Source organism: Syngnathus typhle, linkage group LG19, assembly GCF_033458585.1.
Source record: "Syngnathus typhle isolate RoL2023-S1 ecotype Sweden linkage group LG19, RoL_Styp_1.0, whole genome shotgun sequence".
Classification (NCBI taxonomy): domain Eukaryota; kingdom Metazoa; phylum Chordata; class Actinopteri; order Syngnathiformes; family Syngnathidae; genus Syngnathus; species Syngnathus typhle.
In genome coordinates this window covers 8,560,713-8,581,982 of record NC_083756.1, presented here as the reverse complement: position 1 = coordinate 8,581,982, position 21,270 = coordinate 8,560,713, and the positions used below count along the sequence as shown (strand labels likewise).

The window sequence follows — 21,270 nt, the reverse complement described above, 5'->3', positions numbered from 1 at the left end:
GGATTGGTCCTGGATTTTTTTTTTTTTCCATTCAATATATGTCTCTCCCTTTTTATCAATACTTCTCTGTGCTCGTTCTTCAGGACATTGTGGCAGGCTGCAAAAGCCGAGACAAAAGCGTGCGGGAAAATGTCGGGATCCACGCCGACACACGCTGATCCACGTGTGCAAGTGCGATGAGGACGTGCGGCCTAAACCGGTGGGAGGCATCCATACAACAGCGTAAGGTGATTGTCTGGAAGTCCGGTAAGAAAGCTCTCTCTGCTTGTATTGCATGCGGGAACTGTAAATCCGAGATCCTCTTTACTTTTTTTTTTTTCTTCTCTGTGGGATTTCATGAACATTTCAAAACAATGAGGATGGGGCTGCTAATCTCTGCGGTACAGCTAAATCCCAGACAAAGGCAAATAATAAGAGCCGAGTAAATTCCACCGTGATGAAGCGGCCCTAAACCTATCACTTGTGTACGGGAATTACAAGGAAGACGCGCGTCATGTCAACAATATCTGGTGCGAGTGTCTTCAGCCAAAACAATGGCAAGCTTAAAGCGTCTCCACGTGGCCCTGGTGTGCCACACGTTTAAAAGCGTGTGCGCTAATGAGCATGGGCATGGGCACGCCTGGCTTCAAACAAAAGCTGTGCTTGGAAAGAAGAGCTCTGGTCATGTTCTTTGTGTGCAGTCAGTCATATTTTGGATGGTGTCGCATTGTGTATTTACAAGCACTGGAACCTACAGAACATTTTTACCTTATGAGTTTAAGTGGCTCAGAAAATGGATGGCTGCATCGTATTGTATGTCAATAAATGTTGTCTCCGTCCAAAATACATTAGAATGATTCCAAAACAAAAACTTCCAAATCCCTTCTAACACATCAGCCACGTCAATCCAAACCACATATTAACATGCAAACGATTGATATCAGCCAGGACAAGGATGGCTGAAAATGGAGTACAGGGAGTCAGGTAATGAAACGGGAGCATTAAAATGTCTGTCATCATGTGATGAGATATGCTTTAGTGAATCCTTTGATATTACACGGCAGTGATATCTAAAAGATACAGGTGAAATGGCTTCTCCATTAATAGCCATGTTTCATTATAACATGCATATTACTTGGCTCCCAGGAGCTCATTTTTTTAATAGGGCCTACTTTAGGAGGGGCTTGCCAACTATTGAGTTGCATGTGACATTGGACGTGGGGGGGGAATAGAAGGGAAACTGACCAATGATACGTGACCTTCATCAATGACAGTGACGTTGGGGAGCCAATCTAGCGACACCATCATTTGGTGTATTTACATAGACTGGACCAAACGGTGATCTCTCTCACCTCACTTTAATGAACCGAGGAGAACTATTATGACGTACTTAATTCGAGCTCGGCCACGCTGCTACGCCTTGAGTCCGTCTGCTCCGCCGCCGACATCGGGTCAAAGTAATTTCGGGCATATTCAGTTCCTGTGAAAAGTGCAAGAAGCGAGAGAATGAAAGACTTGCTGGTGGTGGTGATGGGGGGGGGGGGGGGATAGTGAGGCTATACAGGTTCAGGTCAGTAGTTATTAGAAGCACGTGAAGCGAAATGTTAAGTTTGAAACGCGCAGTGTAGAAGGCTAGGGCCAACGGCTGCTTGCAGATAAGGCAGAGCTAGGAAGAGACCTGAGCAAGGAAGCAGAAGTGCGAGAGCGAGAGAGAGAGTGCGGCTTTTCTGTGTGCGCCCCTGCATGGCCTGCAGTGCTCTGGGGCCTAATTAGCATGCTGCAAAAGGTCACGGCAGGCAATCTCTTAAATACGACTGCCATATGTTTGGCGTGTTCAAAAGGGACTAATGAGAAAGTCGACAAGCTGAAAAGTACCTGGAATTTCAAAGACAATACCGTCGTCCTAATACTGTGGGGGGGTCAGCGGCCTCGAGGACTGGCCAAGTGTGGAAAAGGAAAATAACCTGGGTCCATGTCTCATTGACTTCTTATTAGCAATCACTGACCTATCAAGTCTGCTGCCCAGAGTTTACGGGAATCGGAGCGCTCGGGGGCAGCCGCTATTAAAGGTGCACCCCACCGAGCGGCTTTCTTAACCCCAAATCCTTCTCATTACAGCCTTTGAATATTTCACTCCTATCTAAATAGTTTTGCATGTATTTCTTAGTTTGCAGGGCTAGAAAATGTAATCTTACCATGTGCTATCACATGAATACTACGTGTGGTAAGAACAAATATTGTTAGTCTTTGGTACACTGAATGACCTAATGACCTCTTGATGTCACATTGCTATGGTTCCACCATTATTATTTTTATTTAACTTTTTCTCTCCACAGAAGCATAAACAAATAGTTGACAATATGAACCTTTTGTCTCAATATTTAAAAAAAAAAAGTGTTTGCATTGGGGCACTATGGCACTACCCTGATAATAATTCCATTCTACGCACGGCAAAGAGAAAATAAAGCACCCAAACTGGCATGTGACTCATCCTTGAGAAAACTGGCACACTGGCAACCGTAGACGCATTCTAATTTACCATCCCATTCCTCAAGAGTTCTTCCTGACATACTGAATTATAAGGGGGCATATTCATATGCCTGATTGGCCCCAAGCCGTGTTTCGGGGGCGTTGCGAGTACAGCGCCACAGACAACGCACAGGCTCACTATCATAGTAGTGCATGGAAATGCACTCTCCTATGACTCCAGCCCACCACAAGGCATTGAGCGAGCTGAGAGTGGGAGTCAAGGCTGATTGTGTCCGGGGTGCTTCCAGATAGATATACAACACCCACTAGTGTAGCTAGCGTTCTCCACTGGAGGAAGAAGTTAGAGGAGGAGGGGCTTTTGCTTGTTAGGACATGCTCGCTTTGGAATGCAGGGACCAAGGGGCCCTGGAATGGAGGGAAAGAGAGTCAGAAAGAAAGCAGGAGTAAAGGTTAGATCAGGAACACATCTACTGCCAACAAATTTGAGGCTAATGAAAAATGAAGCTTCACCTCTTTTTTTGGCTGGGGCTTGCAGCTCCATTTGTGTGTGTGTGTGTGTGTGTGTGTGTGTGTGTGTGTGTGTGTGTGTGAGCTGTAAGGGCGCTATCTGGCCTGTCACCTCGAATTTCTCTCGGCAGCCGAACGGGAAGAAGGGAAAGCTCAGTGCTTCCTCCGCCGTGTTTTTCCATGCCCGCAACATGTCCTCTTGCTGACAAAATAAATGGAAATATCAATAAAAGTACACACAGAGACATGAAGGAGAAATGCAAATGTTAGGTCAAATAGGCCCGTTGTCAAATAAAGTGCATTTAGCAGCAAAATAATGCGATCGGTGAGTTGTCTGCCCTCAGAATGTTCTCACGCATCCTCCTCGGTTGACACTAAAACACAATTAGGTTAAAATTAAATCAGAATCTTGCAGGAAGAGAGGGGGGGGGGGTCGGGGTGGGGGGGGTGAAGAAATGATTAAAATAATTACAAATTGCGCCCTGACAAGCAAGAGCAAAATTTAGCCCAAAGCCATTTGTCTGTAATTAGTTAATTAATCCTTACACAAATTATGAGCAATAACTCATCAAGCAGGACTCACCCATCAGAAATTCAGCCGACTTGGATTTCTTCTGCTTAGGTTGCTGCAGAGCCTTCTGCTGTAACTTCTGGAGGGAAATTGTTAAATGAATAAATTAGCTGCAGAATGAAGATCATCATTTATGATCCGCAACTAACGCAGTATTTTAAATATGGGACGACACTGAAATGTCATTTAATTTACATCGCCGCTAAAGGGGTCAAGCGCTAATTGAACAACAGGAGTGGAAAGAAATTTCATCATAAATAGATAAGAAAAGTTGACATGAATGAGTAATGAAGGTCACATTCAAATATGTTCTCCTTGTTTCCTTTTTTTTTTTTTATGAACAACATTCTTTCCTGGAAAATGATGTACATCCAAACAAGCAGCATGGAGCACATAGAATATCTGTTGCTGTGAAAATTAAAATTCCTTTGCATTAGCCAAAGTACAAACCACAACATATGTTGCAGATGTACAATCAATTGAAATCCAAAGGCAAAATTAGCATCATAAATTCTGCCTTTAAGAAGATATCCACTCATTAGAAGTCCGACCTCTGCCAAGCGTGCAGAAACCAAATTTGGATCAGCACCAAATTGTTTACAGCCATATCATATTGATGCTGCCCGTACTGAGCAATTTGGCATTTTAGGAACAACCACAAAACAAAACAAAACAGGAGAAATGACACTCCATTTGTCAACAAAAACAAGAGAGAAAAAAATCAAATAATAAAAAGGCTATTCTGTTGCCATATTCCCTTTAAAATGATTCCCCGTGAGTCTTCATTATCTATGTCAAACATCTTATTTCACTTTTAATATTGACTTTTGTTTGGTGCCCTTTTGGTGGACTGGACCATTTTAGAAACAAGTTTTACAATTAGCTTTTTTTCTTTCGTTTTGTTTTTTAAGAAGGAACCACAGCAATCTTCCCACACATTCCACTCCTCAACTGGGATTCGTTAAGACAAGAACTTTCAATTTTCAATCCTGAACGTGTAAAAGATTCTTCCTTGGAACATTGCAACATTTCATGCAATTAGGTTAAGTCATTTTAAATAGAACAGAAGTACTGTCAAATGCAATTTTAAGATTTATATATTTTTTTTAATGAATTTTGCAGCAAGTGCGTTATAAAAACTGCTCTACCTAATGTGACAACAATAGCCCAAATGACACCGCCTGAATGTGTCTATTTTGTCAAGATACAAAAACATTTCCATGCAGTCTAACACTTGCCAATTGAGAAGTTAAACCTCCATAAATCCTGTGCCGTATAATCCAAGCATTCATGTGAAATGTAGGTGGTCTACTGTACACTTGCATGACATGGAATGTTTCAAGCAGGGTCTCTTTGAAATCAGCAGTACGTGGAACAAACTCGCCAGTCCCGCATCTCTCTCATTTCTGCAGCGCCGACAACAATACGAGTGCTGAGGTAAATCCCCCGAACTTGTTGTTTTGGTTATGGATATGTTTACACAAGGATGCACCATATATATATAAAGGGCTCTTTTGCTCAAAGCGTTTGAGGTTTTTTTTTTTAGGCATCATTTTATGCAGATTCCGTTGATGATTTGCGTTCAGACCCATGAACATGTGTTTGTATACAATATTTCATTTCAAAGGGGAAAATCAAGGGGTAAAGTGGACGGGGTTATTTCCACTCTAAATGACAGAGTAATTAAAATAGAGAGGGGACTACTGCCAGAACAATCTGGTAAGAGGAGTTTTGGTAAATCTGTTTTTATATTCAACAAGCCCTACAGCCAGACATTCATTTATACCACTGAGATTAATGCTTATCTAATTGTAACTTATTTAAAAACCATTTTCTTTTGGATTGGGTACCAATCCGTTTTGTGAATTACAAAGACTGGGGGGACTCCAAGACAGGCATTGGTCGCTCGTGCGTGTGTTTTTTTTCTTATTATATTCTCATTTTCATTACACATATGCATGTGTATTGCTGCTGCTAATGGTGTTTGGGTGCACATTCAAGGTAGGACACAACTATTATGAGAAAATTAATCAGGTACTTTTGTGAATAAAAAAATGGCACTACATTGTCAAGTGCCCATACAAAATGAGTGAAATAATATCGGTCCTTTAAAACAGTGAAATCATTTGTTGGAAGGTATTAAAATCCCAAACCTTATTGGAACCTCAAACCAGAATTTGGAAATAAATAAATACAGCAGAACTAATGTGCTTCAACTGCAAATATTTTCATCTATAAAGCTGCGATTAGGAAATCGAAGGAAAATTCTTTGCTTGCAATTAATCACAACATTTTCGCATTGGCCTCTTTTGCACCAACTCAACAAGTAAATGAGCTCTCTGTCCATAAGTTGAGTTCCTAGCAAAGAAAAAGAAAGAATCCCCCTGTAACACAAAAGGGAAAATCCACATCCAGGAGTACAGTACATACTGTAGACCCCAGGCACAATGCTTTGGGTCATTGTCAGTAAAAATGGAATCCACGCGACACCACGTGAGCCTCTGCGTCTCGAGAGCAAAGCCAAATGCCTGCTTCTCATCTGGCTTCCTTTATCCCGCTGACATTGACAGCGTGCTCCTTGCTGTTGTTTAATGTGCCATAACTGGATGGAACATGCAGATGTTGCATTTCCAAAACGATAAACAACAATCGAATCCTCAGGGACGCTGGCATACAAAAAGAATACACTGATATCTGCCCGGTCAACAACGCAGTGCGCATGCTCAAATATATGACACATAAATATGTAAAACGTGGGGTGCTGCACTAGAACCCTGTGCCAAGACATTTGGGTCAGTTGCAACGTGCATATTGAGGAGAATATTGGTCCTTCTCTTGTCTTCTCTTATTTCAGTTTGAGGCAACCACATTGCTTTTTACAGCATAGGTGTCAAACCCAAGGCCCGGGGGCCAGATACGACCCCCACATCATTTGATGTGGTCGGCAAAGGCAAATTGTCCATCAATTTGTGCCAGTACGACAATTATAAATTGTCTTTACATTAAAAAATAGAGATATTGCTGGCAATTTTTATTACCATTCATCTTTTTAAACAGTTTTTGCTAGTCCCTGATTTGGAAGCTAGTTATAGTTCAGTTTGTCGTGTTGCTTATATTGTATATAATATTGGGCGCTGACAGTTGCAACGGCTCTCGGAAGGAGAGTGTTTGACGCCCCTGCTGAAAATGAGGAAAACGTCATTTGTAACTTTTGCCTCCATTTCTTCCTGGGTAAATGCGATTGTTGTCAAAAGGAATTGAGCACAGCAATGCCTTGTTCACTTCTTGTTGCATTCAAAGGCATAGCTAGAAGGCTTTGGGGAAGACCGCTTGCTGCTGGGGGCTGGTGGGCACAGACCAGCTAGAAAGTGAATTTTGCATACTGTACGGATCATCGCCCAGTTCAGCGCAGTCACATTGAATCGGCCGTCAAGCAATTGTGCTTCATGAAACCGTCAACCCTCATTTACGTCTGCCTGTTTTCTTCCCCACGCAGCTGTAAACAAGGCCTCGGCTTTGAGCTGTCTTCCTCGGTCCCAGTGTGCGCTAGTGCCAGGAGAGCGTGGACAACAAAAAATCATCTTCACCCAGCTAAAGCTACCATTTGGAGACGTGCAATAGGCAAAGGAGTCAAGGACATGGGTGCTCCTGAAAATGACAAGGCTGTACATACAGTATGTATGTGTGTCCTCCTAGATCTTTGAAATAGAATATCACATTTGTGTTTCTTGCCTGCATGATGCAAGGTTTTTTTTTTTTTAAGAGACATCATAGAGTAAACATCATCTGTCGTGATGTGCCTGTGTGGCAATGTGAAACACAAATTGAGGGCACACATGCATCTCTTCAGTTAATATAAAAGCAAGGCATCGAGCTAATGTTACCCTCAAAGTGTGATCTTTTTGATGTGCGCACAGTAATTGTGACCCAGCCAACAGTTTCTTATTAACACAACAAGCGCGTCAGTTGGTGTAGACAGAAAACATAATTAGTATTCAGGCTTAATTAATCTACGCTGGCCCCCTTAAAGTGAATTGGGCAATTATTTATGCATGTGTGCTCCTCTGATGCTAACAGATTATGTACGTTGCTGAAAGAGAGGGGAAGCGAAACCTTGGAAAATGACTTTGAAAACTTTCCACCATAAAAATGTCAAAACAAGCCGGACTTTGAATGAATGATGGTGTCATACGACTAGTACACATTTTTATTACAGTCAGATCACCATGTAAATACTCAGGAGCCAATCAAGACAAATTGCAATTAAGTGAGGGGAATTTAGACCAAAAGATAAAATCTCACACAATTTGGATCAAGGTATTTCCTTCATGAGAACTCCTTGAAATTTCCAAGGGCATTCTTGTCTGGTTCTCATTTGAAGAACAGCACAAAGGAATGCCAAATGTCAGTGGTCACATTGGACCAGAACCTTTCTCAGTCCTGACCTCTGTTCAGCTATGAAGTTTAGCGCTGAAACCATCACCGCTTGGTAAAGCCAGCAAAGTATTCATAACAATATACAAATCCTCTGATTTAGATATCCTCAGACATTTTCTAATGAATTGTGGTCAGTGTTTTTTTTTTTTATATATAATGTTCTTCTTTATTCACAATGAGAGTACAGGACAATGGAAGCCATTTATAGAAGTATAAGAGATAAACAAAAAAGTAGCATTGATTGTTCAACTAAATAATTCATTTGAAGTGACAGTGTATCAATTGATCTTGTTACAATTTCTTTTTTTATGATCATTCACATAGCTTGCACAAGTTTCTGCTGAAATAGCAAAACAAACCTCAGGCAAAGTGGGAAAGATTATACCATACTATGCGAGCTAGTATGAAATAGAAGACTCCCTTGCTTTTTCCTTTTTTTGGTTTTTTTTTTGCACTGAACACTGCTGCTCCACTGGGGTACATGTAAAGCTCGTGGTTTGTATATGCGAAGCAAAATGAGTGTTGTAACAAGTGGGCTAGTGTTTTTGTAATTGTTTCAAATTACTCAAGGCGTAAGAAGTCTGTGAAACCGGAGCCAGTCTGCGGTCAATGTTAACGAAGCAGAGTCCATGCACCTTATCACGGCCCGGAGAAGAATAGTATTTAAAAAAAATAATAATAATTAAACGGACAGATTTGTCAATTGATCATATCATCAGTAACACAATACTGGAAATTTAAAAAAAGCTGTCCCGAATACAATTAGCCTGCAAAAACCCAAATAATGAAGAATCTCAAGTCTAAAAATAGATACGTTTTCGACATCATTCCACCAAAATGACTTGACACAATAGTTGACCTTCTCCAGTCTCCCTCTGTTTTCCCGAGAGTGAGCATCTCCTCTGTCATCCAGTCTGCTAAACCCAATCAGGCCTTAATCCAGAGTGACACTGGGCTCTGTGTTGCACAACACAAGCCACGTCCAATTTTCTGCAGCAGAGCCCAACATAAAATCTTTGCTCGACGCTTTTTTTTCTTTTTCCACAAACATGGATAAGGAGTGTAATTCAATAGTCACCAAGGGACAGGGCACCGTGCACTAAAGAATATTGTATTTGTTCTCAGTGTTTGAAAACAGCCAGCCTCCCTCAAGACACAAATCCAAGTAAAAGGGGGCACACACTTCCCCCCTCCCTGCCAAACAAAGATGTTCACCATCCATCCTTTGTCGATTAAAGCGCAAGTCACAAAAGTACACACTTTTAACAACAATGCAGTCAGAAATGCATTTTCAAGTTAATGTAAGGGAAGGTTACCTTCAGAGGCCCACATCGTCTGTCCCGATGGTCAGCTCCAAAGTAGTTGTCATGGCATTGTCGTCAACACACATGCGACTCGTGTAACCTCCTCATGTTCTCTTTCTCTCATTGCAACATGAAGCGCAAGTGAAAGTAGGATGCAAAGTACAAATAGATGGGCTGAGGATTGATTTGGGTGACATGTAAACCAAAATGTTTCCAAACGGTTTCCTACAAGACGTACGTGTATGCCCGACACCTGCCGAGAAAAAAAGTTGCATCTTTATGGAGGTCACAACTAGCAGATGGCATCACCGTTTGTTGTCTTTTCAGTCTACTTTATTATTAATGAGTGTGAAATGTTGCTCCACTCAAAAATCCATGGCCCTTTATTATTTCATCGGGACTCAGAGGGAGACATTACTGGTAAAGATGGCCACTTTATCACCTTTCCACAGTGACAATAAACTGAAGGTAAAATACTTGCTCTGCTTTGTAAACATGCATTATGTAGCATATGACAATTGCATTATACATTATTGAAAGGTAGCTGCAGAAAAATGCATTTCTCAAGCGGGAGGGAAGCCAGCAAGTTAACCAGCTGCTCTGAGAAAAAGATTCAAATTGGCTTACGCTCAAAAATAGTTGACAAATGATCCCACAGTATTATGTAATAGAGTATATTTCCAATACCAGAGGCAGTGCAATTAGGAATCCATCCAAAATTTTGCAGGACGACGCTAAACTTCCAAACTATGTATCAGGCTAAACCGCAACAGTTATTCTAAATTGCGAACCAGATGTAATGCTCAAAAACAAATAGGAGCGACGCATTTAGCAGGTTACATGTACCTAAAACTGCGACAACAAAGGCCGAAAATAAAATAAAATGTTATTTACTGATACACACAAACTGATATGATTATCACAACAGATCATTTTTCTGTCTTCGTTAAGATACATGAATAAGATATGCTCTAATTCAAACGGCCAACGTCCTAGCTAAGCTGTCATTGATCGTTTATCCGATTAATATAGACCTAAATCGCCATCTTATCCAATTTATTCTTAGTGCAGGCATGAGAGTGGCTAATTATGTTATCTTACCTAATTAACCTGTATAGGGATTCGACTGCAGGACATGGGATTGTTCATCCCTCATCCAAGTGTTCATTATTCTCTTTACAATCATTATCATAAAGTGGCGAACTTGATGTTGGCCATTCCAACGCCATTAATCTCGATTGAGTCCTGCCTTCTATTTCCGGAGAGGGTAGGGGAGGGGAGGGCCCCTTTGGGGTCATTTTTAATTATCACTGAAAGGATGGGAATTCTGTCACATGGTGGTCACAGTAATCACTGGCATCCCGCGAGAGCACGTTCCATCGATGCCGTTTGACTACATTTGTGATTTTGCAGTTTGGCCCTCTTCGCCTCGTCGCTGCGTGTCAGCTTTCACTCTGAATGTCAGCTCCAACCTATTAACACAGCAAACTAGGAGCAGCTCAATAGCCCTCATTGGGCCATGTGTCATTAGTTAATCGGCTATTGATGAGCTATTGGCATGCACCTAATTAATCTCGCACCCGGTGTCGGCTTTCATGTGTTTCCTTAATTATGCTCTTCATCTTCGTCTGGACTCATCAGCGCGCTGCCTGTTTGCCGTTGGACAGTGAATAAAAGTTAACTGGCAAGTGTCACTGGATGTGGCTTCTATAAAGAACCCAGATCATCTGGAAGACATTTATTTTTAAGATGGATTTAAAATATTAAATCGTTTCATAATTTCTGATAACATTATGCAAGGGTCATTCATTGTAGCTTTTTTTTTTCTTCTTCCTTCACAATGCACTGCAGATTTCCTTCCGTCCTGATCCCATGCGAACAGCGGAGGATCCATTGAAAAGAAATATTTATATATTATAGTTATGTTTTATATTTATATCTAAAAGAATATCTATTCTTTTTGAACAGCTCATTTTGTTGCATTCCGCTGTGTTTACCAGACACATCATTTCATTTCATATCAAAGCAGTGGGCAATGCAGCTCCACTCAGCTTTGTGTCTCGGCACATTGCTGATCAATAGCGCTGTGCAATAGCACGCCAGTGTACATGCAAGAGCACCTGAAGGTGACCCTGACTGCCGGCAGCACCACGGGGCTCCAATAAGCTGCTCTTAAACTGCTCCTCTGCGAGAGCATATCTCCAACTTTTAGCCTGCCGCTGTTGGTTTGATTATTGTTTATAGATACAGCCGAGAATTAAAGTATGGCCTGCAGGCAGCATAATTATTTACAGCTGAAAACTCATATCATTACCAGCATGCTACTAATTGCCAGAAGTAATATCAATGTTAGTTGATTAAGTGGTTTTTTTCCCCCCCCCATTTTCCGAGTCTGTAATGTGAAGAGATGGTTTTCCCTTTGCATATGGGGATGATACTTTATCTCAATACAGCTGGCTACACTAAAGCCATTAAAGCAAATACCAATTAGAATAAAAATGTGAATTAAAAAAATGTAAAAGATGATTTCTGAAGGGCACTTCATGTCACAAATCCATCTCTTCTGGAATTAAACCTGTGCAGGCGAGTGGAATGATATGTTAAAGGGGCAAGGCAAATGGTGATTAAAAGTGGGCCTAGGGTCATCATTAGGGCAAGAGAAGTTGAGAGCAAGGCCAAGTGTGCGAAGGGGTCTTAGAAGAATCTTGGTGACTGTCAGGAGACTCCTCAATGACATTTCTTATTAATGATGTAGGAAGGATATATTGTATTAACCAAAAGTACGGATAGCTCAAATCGTCATCACCTTCCCGTGCTCTTAAAAAAAAATATATATATGCTTGCTCTCATGTTTGTGATTTTAGTACAGTCCCTAACATTTGGTGAAGGTTTGCAAAGCAAATGTAGATCAGCTGTCCTGACACGAGTGGCTCTTCCAAGTGGCCTCATCAAGTGTTTGAAATGGAAATGTCCTCAATGACAAAGTCCACTCTTGCTTGTCTACGGAGGGAGGACATGCAACGCTGACCCTTAGGGTAGTCGTGAGCTCATTGGACTATTCATAGACTGCGTCCTCTGCTTCTTTTGCCTTTTAAGATTTTAAAGGGTATAGTGTTCACTCTGTGAGTTTAACCTAGATCTCTTTTGAACTTTTAATGATCTATTTCCTACAGTTAATGATTCAACGCGGAGTTTACTACTGTGTGTGCACTGACATATTAAAACACGAGCAATGATGCGGAAGGTAACCATGGCTACGCTGTTATTTCCTTCTCTGCCTCATTCTTGAACTTCTGGTCAAGACATTTCCTTCAGCATTTGTACTTGTCATCTCATTTAGTTGACAAAACACTTATATGGGAAAACACCATTCATTTTAATGCTAGCAATAATATACAGTGTGTAAATGTAATTTGCAAAGGTTGATGCAATTATCAAATGATTATTATATCATTTATATTAATTACAAAGCCCGTAATTAGCCCAACCTTGAGGAACATAAGTGGGCACTCACTGTATGAGAGGGTGAATCATTGAAAATATTTGACTCCGCAAATGTGCATACTACAGAGCTTGAACGCTCACGTGATGTATGGATTTTAATATGTCTCTCCCTGGAACGGCACGTTACATATTTCAATATAGTGTGACTTGAAGCGACATCTTACTCAAGACTTTTCATTAGCTGGCTTGTCAACGCTCTTGTTAGTGAGTTAAAACCTGGAGCCATAGAGATCATCGTTGGATCTTCAGGCAATGTCTTTTTATGTGTGGGACCACAGTGGGAAAGTCTATGAATGAAGTTATGTGCAAGACGCAAGCGGCCGACGTATCCTCTGCTGTATAAGTCACGCATCCTTCGCAGGCATCAAGAAAACAAAAGACGATGAACGTGTATTATGAAGCGAGATCGATCGCAGAGTGGTAAATTGCTAATCATCCTAGCACGTTGCAAATGAACATCTTGCTCGGGATTTTGCGCTGCACTCCCTAAAGCCGCTTCTATTCATTTAGCTCAAAGGGGTCATCCGTAAACACGCTGAACATGCTCAAATTGTTGTTTTTATATTTCTTTCAACTGTATACGCTGAAAGAAACTGAGTCAAACTACGATAGTAAGTTTCTCATGCTACATTTACGCAACATGGTTCAAATGACAGAATTGTGATCTTTTTTCTCCCATGCGGCCTAATTCACACATGGAGTCAGATATCCATCCATTCATTTTTTGCCGCTTATCCGTGATCAGGTTGCAGGGGCAGCAGCTTAAGCGAGAAAGCCAAGATTTCACTCTCATGCTCATGTGCGGGGATCTTTCCCAGACAAAGCAGGTGTTGTCGTCTCTAGAGAGTAACCTGGATCGACTTAACGTGCCAAAAACACCAACTCATCTGGCTCATCTCTATGTAGAGGAGCAGCGGCTCTACTCCTGGAAGATAGAGCTTCTTATTCTATCTCAGCATTCCACTGAAAGTCTCAAATGTTACATCCAAAAACACATTGACGAAATTCATGTTCTGCTAATTTCATCAAACGCTACAGCTGACCACATTGATCTAATGTGTTTCCATTCATTCCTACAATTAATATCTTGCATGTAATCTAATCACCATGTGTATAAAATCTGAAATTTACCTCATGAAATAAGATATGTAGCAGACATGACCGAGGGGCAATGGACTCTGCACGATCCGGCTTGACGCAATATGCTGGTCTGGTATCGTTTGTCACATATCATGTTCTCTCTCTCGTGCAGCTTTAATGGAAATGACTCTGTCTCTCTTGTTCATGGCATTACTTTCCTGCTTCCATTTAGCCCCCTGGTTATTCTTAAGAGTTGCCCATTACTACCCTAATGAAAAGGGAGTAAGACAGAAAGTTCCAAATGAATTTACAGTACAACACACCTTAAAGGTAGTAACTGAGTGCAGAAATTAGATATGATTGAAATTTGGAAAAAGCCTACAGCATACAGGGATAACAAATGGCAGAATAATGTCACCAGAAGGGAAAAAGGTGGAAAATATTCACAATGATCGGGCTGGGGGGGGGCTTCTTTCAGTTGGACCCCACTGACACGAGCTAGCCCTCCCCTGAGCGGAGTGCACTCTTTCAAATGAGCAAGCCATTAGCTAGCTCTAAGTGGTCTTTAACCCCCCCTCTCCCAAATTCAGCAATTTTTTGCAAATTAGCCAATTTTTGGTGAGGGTCAAAAAGTACCACTGCAGTAAATATGAGAAGCACATCTGCAGGATTAATAAGAGGTCATTTGAAAGTACTTCAATGGCGACGTCAAGCACGTTTTTTTTTTCTGCAAGGAGAGGACGCCATTCCATTAATGTTAGGAATTCCTCAATGTGGCAGCCACTTTTTACGTGTGCTCCAGGGGCGGGGGGGTTCACCTTTAGTTCCAGTGGATAATAATACTCCTATTAGCTCATTTGGTTAAGTCACATTAAACAAAGAGGTTACGCTACTAGCTAGGAGTTTCAGAACAGTCTCAGGTATGACTTGGTATGTTTAATAATATTTTGGAACAACTTTTCCAGACTGTCCCAGGCAAAATATAATTCACACAACTATATTTTTCTGTATTTTGAGCACGGATTATGATTCAAAACGTTATGGAGCGGGACAGAAAATGTCCATGCCTTGCTTCAATGGAGTATTTGAAAAAAAATCTCCTCTGCGAGCCACATTTATAAGCATAATTTAGTTTTTGACTTGAGGGCATTCTTACGTCAACAAAGCATCTTTTTGTGGATGCTCTTCTCATGACTTCTCGAGAAAGCCATCCACAGACCGATATCTAATCATCATTACAAAAGCCTTGTGAAAGCAGTTGACAAAAAATGCATGAATTCCTGTCGAACAAGTTTATTTGAGGACTATCAATTTAGATTCTTACTTGTCAGATTGTTTACATTTAAAACTTGGTCATAGTGTCTGGTCCATAGTTGGACCAGTAGGGCACACTACCTCATATTTGCATGAAACAACCAGTTAGCCAAGCTTTCAGGCACATCTTAAAGAAATCAAAAGTTTCATTACCAACAATTTCTCACGACTAAAGTCAGATGAATTCAAAGTAATCGTCCTTGGACCCCATGACCTAAGAGATAAAGTCTCTGGTGACAAAAGTGCTCGAGATTGGCTCACGTTTGCCTCGAGCAACACAGAGAACATCCGTATCACCTTTAACCAGGACTTACCATTTACGCTCACATTCCGAAATTGTCAAGGACGGCATTCTTTCGCATGTGTAACATTAAAAGAAAGCCAATCAGTCACTCTTGACTGACTGCTCCACTAAGTGGTTAGACAGTCTAAGCTGGTCTAAAATGCAACAACAAAGGATTCCTATTCCATTTTGAATCCATTTTCAAAATCTCTCTCACATATTATGTAAAGCAACCTATCATTGTTTGCTTCTTTGGTCAGCATCTGACTTCTTCTACAGAAAACTTTTTGGCTGGAAAGCTTTTTCCCCTTTGTCCTAAATGTCCAGTGCATGGTTTAATCCAATTGGGAAACAAACAAACAAGAGAAAGTAGAGTGGAAATAGAGAGAGGAAGAAGAGAGCACTCTCGCATCCCCGTCCTTCCACTCCATCAAGCATGCACCAGGGCAGACGGACATATGGGTGACGCTACATTCTTTAAAGAGGCAAATTCCTGACCCCTCACTCGCCACCGCTTCCCCCTTCTCTTCATCCCTTCCTCCTGGTCTGTCACTCACAAATTGCCCGTTCGAATGTCAGCCCTCCTCTTTATCAAACGAGTCCACTGTCTGCCAATTGGCGGGGCGCTGACGAGGAGAGGCGAGCGGACCCCGGAACCTCTCGTCTGCGAATGGCCGCGTGTCAAATATTGCTGCTTTCTGCTGTCAAACTTTTTCAACGCGTTGCACGCGGTCAGACATGCAGCCTGAAAAATCAATACAGCTTTGCATGGGTCTGACCCACATACAAGGAGGCCAGTGGCTCTCCGGTTGAGCTGGTTTTATTATTTTGAAAGCAAGAGTGTGCGTTCACAAATGTGTGCATGTGCCTATTGTCATGTCCATGTGTGCATTTATGAATTTAATATACATTTGTGTGCACAAGCGAGAGACTTTTTATTTGCTCGTGAGTGCGACTTTCAGTGTTTGTGCGTGTGCGTGTGTGTGTGTGGTGGGCCCGAGTGGGTGTTGACTTCACACAAGCCCTTCCTGCTGCCTGACTTCACTGTCACTGATTGCAAGCGACGCGGCGCTAAGAAAAGAGCAAAGCTGACTGTCAGCAGCGATTAGGTCGACTCCGCGGACAAGACAAAGAGAGAGGAAAGCACGTGAACATTAGCAATGGCCGTTAAACAACTTGAGTCCGTGAGATTTGCGGACCAACCTGATTTATTAAAAGGGAGCATCACAACTATGCGAAAAAAGTCGAGTCTATTGCTAGTTCGAGTCATGTGAAAAAAGAAACGGATATTCCAATTGTACTGCTGAAGGCTTGGGATTTTTTATTTTTAGAAAAAAAGTACATCCTTTTTTTTTTTATATATATACCGAAAAGCAACCAATATTTAAAGACTGAATTTGAATAATTTATATAGGAGACATCTCAGTGTAATCTGAGGAGAGTGCGAGTATGACACGATATGAAATGTTAAAGCTTTCTTTTACCCCCTTCAGGCAGTTTAGCCCAAATATAATGAAAGGAACTTTTTATTATTATTATTATCATGCCATTCTGTCATTTATACATTCATATACAGTACAATCCTAAAATGTCTTTTTGGCTTTGATTAAAAATGAAAAAGCAGACTGAGAAACTCCTGCATAAATCCTTTTGTTGCACAAAAGAGCGAAAGAGAAAATGAGTTCACACCCCCACTCCAAAAAAATGTGATGCAAACTTTTGCTTTTCCTTTTCTGACTTTCCCCTCATGTGCCAAGGCTCACTCTTTATTCATTTTTTTTTCTCCCCCGCTTACACAAAAGTCATAAAACCAAATATGCATTCATGCATAGGCACGCACAAGGAGGCGATATAAGAAACAGAAGGCCTCATAAAATGTAAAAAGCCACATGCAAAGTCAGAAACGGACTCCTCCCAAAACAAAACATGCTCACAAGCGGAATGAGTCAGAAGGCCAGACAGAAGCGTACAAAGATTGTTTTTCCCCGCTTAAGGTAGAAATGGCTGCCAAGAAGCTGGGCTATCCCACATGCCCTGTAGCCAAGAGACCAAAGCTGACAACTCAGACTGAAACTTTCTGTCTGTGGGTGAAAGCAGGCCTTCTAATTTCTCTTCTTTTCTTATTTCTTTCTTATTTAGTACATATTTAGGGCTTGAGTAATTGTTACATTTTTCTTGCGTGAGTTCTCTTCTCTAATTAAACGTTTTAAGCATATTAATACATCAATAGTAAGTAATCAAAAAACAAAAATGCGGAAGCATCAAACCAAACAAATGCACATATTAAGATATCTATGCATCATCCCGGAGTTACAAAACATTACCAACAACACCGCATGTTCAACAAATATAATTATCCTTTGTTCTCAGAACGTGTCTTTCCCCCCCCAAAAAAAGATTTTTATACGCCTAGCGCACGACGGCAAAATGTTCAATGACAATGTCGTGTCAGGGGAACAACGTAAGCTTGCGACCCGGCAAACAAATACGCGTATGCTATTTTTTGCTCCTCCAAGATCAGATATTTGGGGCAAGGTGTTGCTACTTTCCTTGTGGGTCTCTCAGGGGATTCGTGTTTGTGCTTCGTCTTTGGTCGGAGATAAATGAAAAACCTTTTGACTTCGCCTCCAAGGAGAGCGGGGAAAAACTGTGAGCCACGCTAGGTTGCCTCAAACTGTGAGAAAATGAGTGGGGGAGCCGGAATAAAACGATCAGCATATAAATGCTTGTTCTATTTTTAGTTTGGGTTAACGTTAACGAACATTAACTCCCAGAAAAAGCAGTTAAACAATGTTGTCATAGCATGCATGATAATCATCTTGGAACATTTCATGTGAATATTATATTTAATATCCAATATTGTAAAACTCTAAAGCAATTTTTCCTTTTTTTTTTTATCTTATTTGGACTTAATTTGTGTTTGCAGGTGTTCCATATACAAACGCATCTGAATAGATTATTTTTCCCCCATTGATTGGCATTAGCTGAATATTATCTTCATGAGAATCTCAAATGCGGCCGGTGTGTGTGTGTGTGTGCAGATCAAAGGGGGGGAAATATGACAGTGTGCTGTTATTAAGCTTGTCACCACCTGCCAGAATTATACATAGATAGCATTGTGCCACACCTGTGTCTATTCGTGTTTGTGTCTGCTGACAGTGGCACCTTAAATCAATATGAAGGCGGACAGTTTGCCTTAAGACCTTTACACTTCCCTCAAAATATGTAACTCGCACAAAATAAGAACTTTGCTTTTATTTTCCATTATTATTTGATTTTGCTCAATCCTGCCACACCTTAAGAAGAAAGGCTTGAACACATATTCCATAAATAGTCAAGAAAAATTAAGCTAACTATATGACCAATAACATTTTTCTTTGCACTACATCGAACCATGTCAAGAAAAAAAGTTGCTCAAGCAGAGGCAGATGTTCAAAAAAAGAAAGATCAATGTGCTCCGGTAATACAATCGCATCACACCAGTCCCTAAATCTTTGTCAAGGAAACGCAATTGTTATAATGCGTTTATTGAAACTTGGGCAAGGTTTTTATTTAATCACAACATGCTCTAACAGCACTGGCGGTAGATGAGGGGGAGAAAAAAAAAAACCACAATCTTTCATCACACCATCATCCTCGGGAAATCCAATTTGTTGCTGTTCCTCAGCTCGGCATGCATGTGTGTGAATTACTTCATGGTACATCTTGAACATGGCGTAAAGCCTCAGCTTGTGCGTGCGCGTGTGTGTGTGCATATGTGTGTCTGTGTGTGATTTGCTGTCGTGTGCAATAGCCATTTAATTTTTTTTCCCTCAGTGCATTGGGAAGGCACCTTATGCTGAGTGAGTGCATCAAGTGTGGTTGTATGTGAAATTACAAATTTCATATGTATGCCCATGATATGTATTGCTACCTCGCAAGAATTTAGCTTTATTCTTAAATGATACAGATCACTGCAAAATGTCATCAGAAGAGTGAACAGAATTTTTTGATACAGTTCTTGTGAATTTCATTAGATGAGCAGGGGTACCTAATGTCATGTCCTTATTAATAGTGAGTGATTTTATATGGTACATTGTCATGAATAATTAAAGATTCCCCGTTGCCTTAATGTGCGGTCATTAGTAGTTTACCACAACTTTTGACATGCTGACAGTTTCAAGGATTTTGTTTCTCTAGGGAATATATTTGGGGCCATTGGTGGTGGCAAAGCCAGCCGGGGTGGATTTATATGTGGTTGAGGAGAGAAGCCTTTAAATGAGAGTTGGTTAACTTTGTGGCTCGTAAAATGGCACAGAGCTACAAACTGTCTGGCATCAGTATCCACTGCACCCGGTGGTGGAAAGTTGTATGTGCATGTATACATTAGTTGATATGTTGCTTGCTTGTAAGTCGTCCACCTGCCAACCTGGCATGATTTCCTACCACTTTTCTTTTTCTCATCAAATTTGCCAGATGTTTCAGATGAGTCAGCCGTTGACTTTGGTTCTAGTCTAGAGTCAAATGCCATCACCCCTCGAGCAGCCCCTCAGTAAACCATAAAGACTTGAGGTTAACCAAATGGAGGAGGGCAGAAAAAAGATACTTGGGCATTGTTTGTAGATGGGGAAATCTTATTGGTTGTAAAAGCACCAGAAAAAAACGCTAACCCAGCTGCATTAAAGCCATTACTTGAATCTAGCCTGAGAGAAAAGGAATTTGACTCCAACTTTTCAGCAGCAGCGTCGTCGTAATATCCGACAATATGTTGAAGGCAAACGGTGGCATCTGGCAGCAGAGGACTTGTTCCTGTAGTGTTTGAAATAGCATTACTTACCATTCTTGTGGAAACCTGACTAAGGTCAATCACAATTTTTTTTTTATTCATTGAAATGCATTCCCTCCACTGGCAGAGCTAGAGGGGGCCGCGCGGGGCCACTGGACCCCCCCAGGTGCCAGGGCAGATAATTGATTTTGGGGTATTTTCCTGTACTTTTTTACCTATGATGAATATAGTGGGGGGAAAACAAATTCTCTTCCAGTACGTAAACACACGTTATCAAAAAAAAAGTGCTGTGTGCATGTGCAGCAATATGGTGTTATGGAAGCATGAGCCCTCTGGCTTGCACCAGCTGGAAATCTCCAAATTAGCACAGTGGCCGCTGCATTATGTTGCTCCAATCTCATCCTCTTGCCCGCCAACCTCTGCCTCATTCCTGGTTATCACCTTCAAATGTCTCCCGACACACGAGAACACTTTGCTCCGTCGCTACTTCCTGCATATGCTGACTTTTGTCATTAGGCTTCATGTAGTCATCATTTATTGAGAAATTAGGAAATGTGTAGAATTCTTTTTTAACATTAATAAAAATGGGAAAGAAAATCCTTTATATAATCAGCATTAATAGTTAATGAGTTTTACCTTTACCTTTGTAGTGGATATAAACCGTTCATGGCAGGAAGTGGATCTGCAGAAATGTGTGTTCATATAACAACCACAACTTCACTTCCTACTTACTCCCATGCACACACACACACTCATTGCCCTGCAATGGTGTTGTCAGCAGGTGTGTTTTAGTTTGTTATTATTAGCCCCGTTTGCCAATAGCACATCAAACCCAGCCCTACTAATGAGTCAGGAATTCATGTCTCCATTCAAGTAGTGAGGGGGGGGGGGGGGGGACGGGCGTGGTTGCACATGCACCAATCCGTACACAAACACATACAAGGGGGACCTGAGGGAGGCCGGGTAACTGAGCCAGCAGCCCAGGGAGCTGGACCAATTATGCTGTTAGGATAAATGTAGCGCCGGCTACGCAACC

General features: G+C 41.3%; 1 protein-coding gene and 1 long non-coding RNA gene across 8 annotated transcripts in view; one reads left to right on the top strand and one right to left on the bottom strand.

Annotated features, from left to right (window-relative positions):
• LOC133143934 (uncharacterized) overlaps positions 1-7,715 on the top strand; it is a 30,388-nt gene extending 22,673 nt beyond the window's left edge. For both annotated transcript variants that reach the window (XR_009710516.1, XR_009710515.1), the window contains exons 4-5: positions 84-246; positions 7,044-7,715. This is a non-coding gene — a long non-coding RNA (uncharacterized LOC133143934). The remainder of the gene's footprint in view (positions 1-83; positions 247-7,043) is intronic.
• Positions 1-20,992, bottom strand: part of ofcc1 (orofacial cleft 1 candidate 1) — a 60,827-nt gene extending 39,835 nt beyond the window's left edge. For 3 of the 6 annotated variants that reach the window (XR_009710514.1, XM_061266214.1, XM_061266219.1), the window contains exons 1-4: positions 20,877-20,992; positions 3,560-3,626; positions 3,089-3,178; positions 1,370-1,459 (exon numbers count right to left, since the gene is read on the bottom strand). Coding sequence is in view for 5 of the 6 variants with exons in the window: in XM_061266214.1 (XP_061122198.1) it covers positions 1,370-1,459; positions 3,089-3,178; positions 3,560-3,626; positions 20,877-20,936 (307 nt within the window). In the remaining variant the exon portion in view is untranslated. Of the gene's footprint in view, positions 1-1,369; positions 1,460-3,088; positions 3,351-3,559; positions 3,627-20,876 lie in introns of all 6 variants that reach the window. The other 3 variants (XM_061266215.1, XM_061266216.1, XM_061266218.1) reach the window with 3 other exon arrangements.
• Between the last annotated feature and the right edge of the window lie 278 nt (positions 20,993-21,270).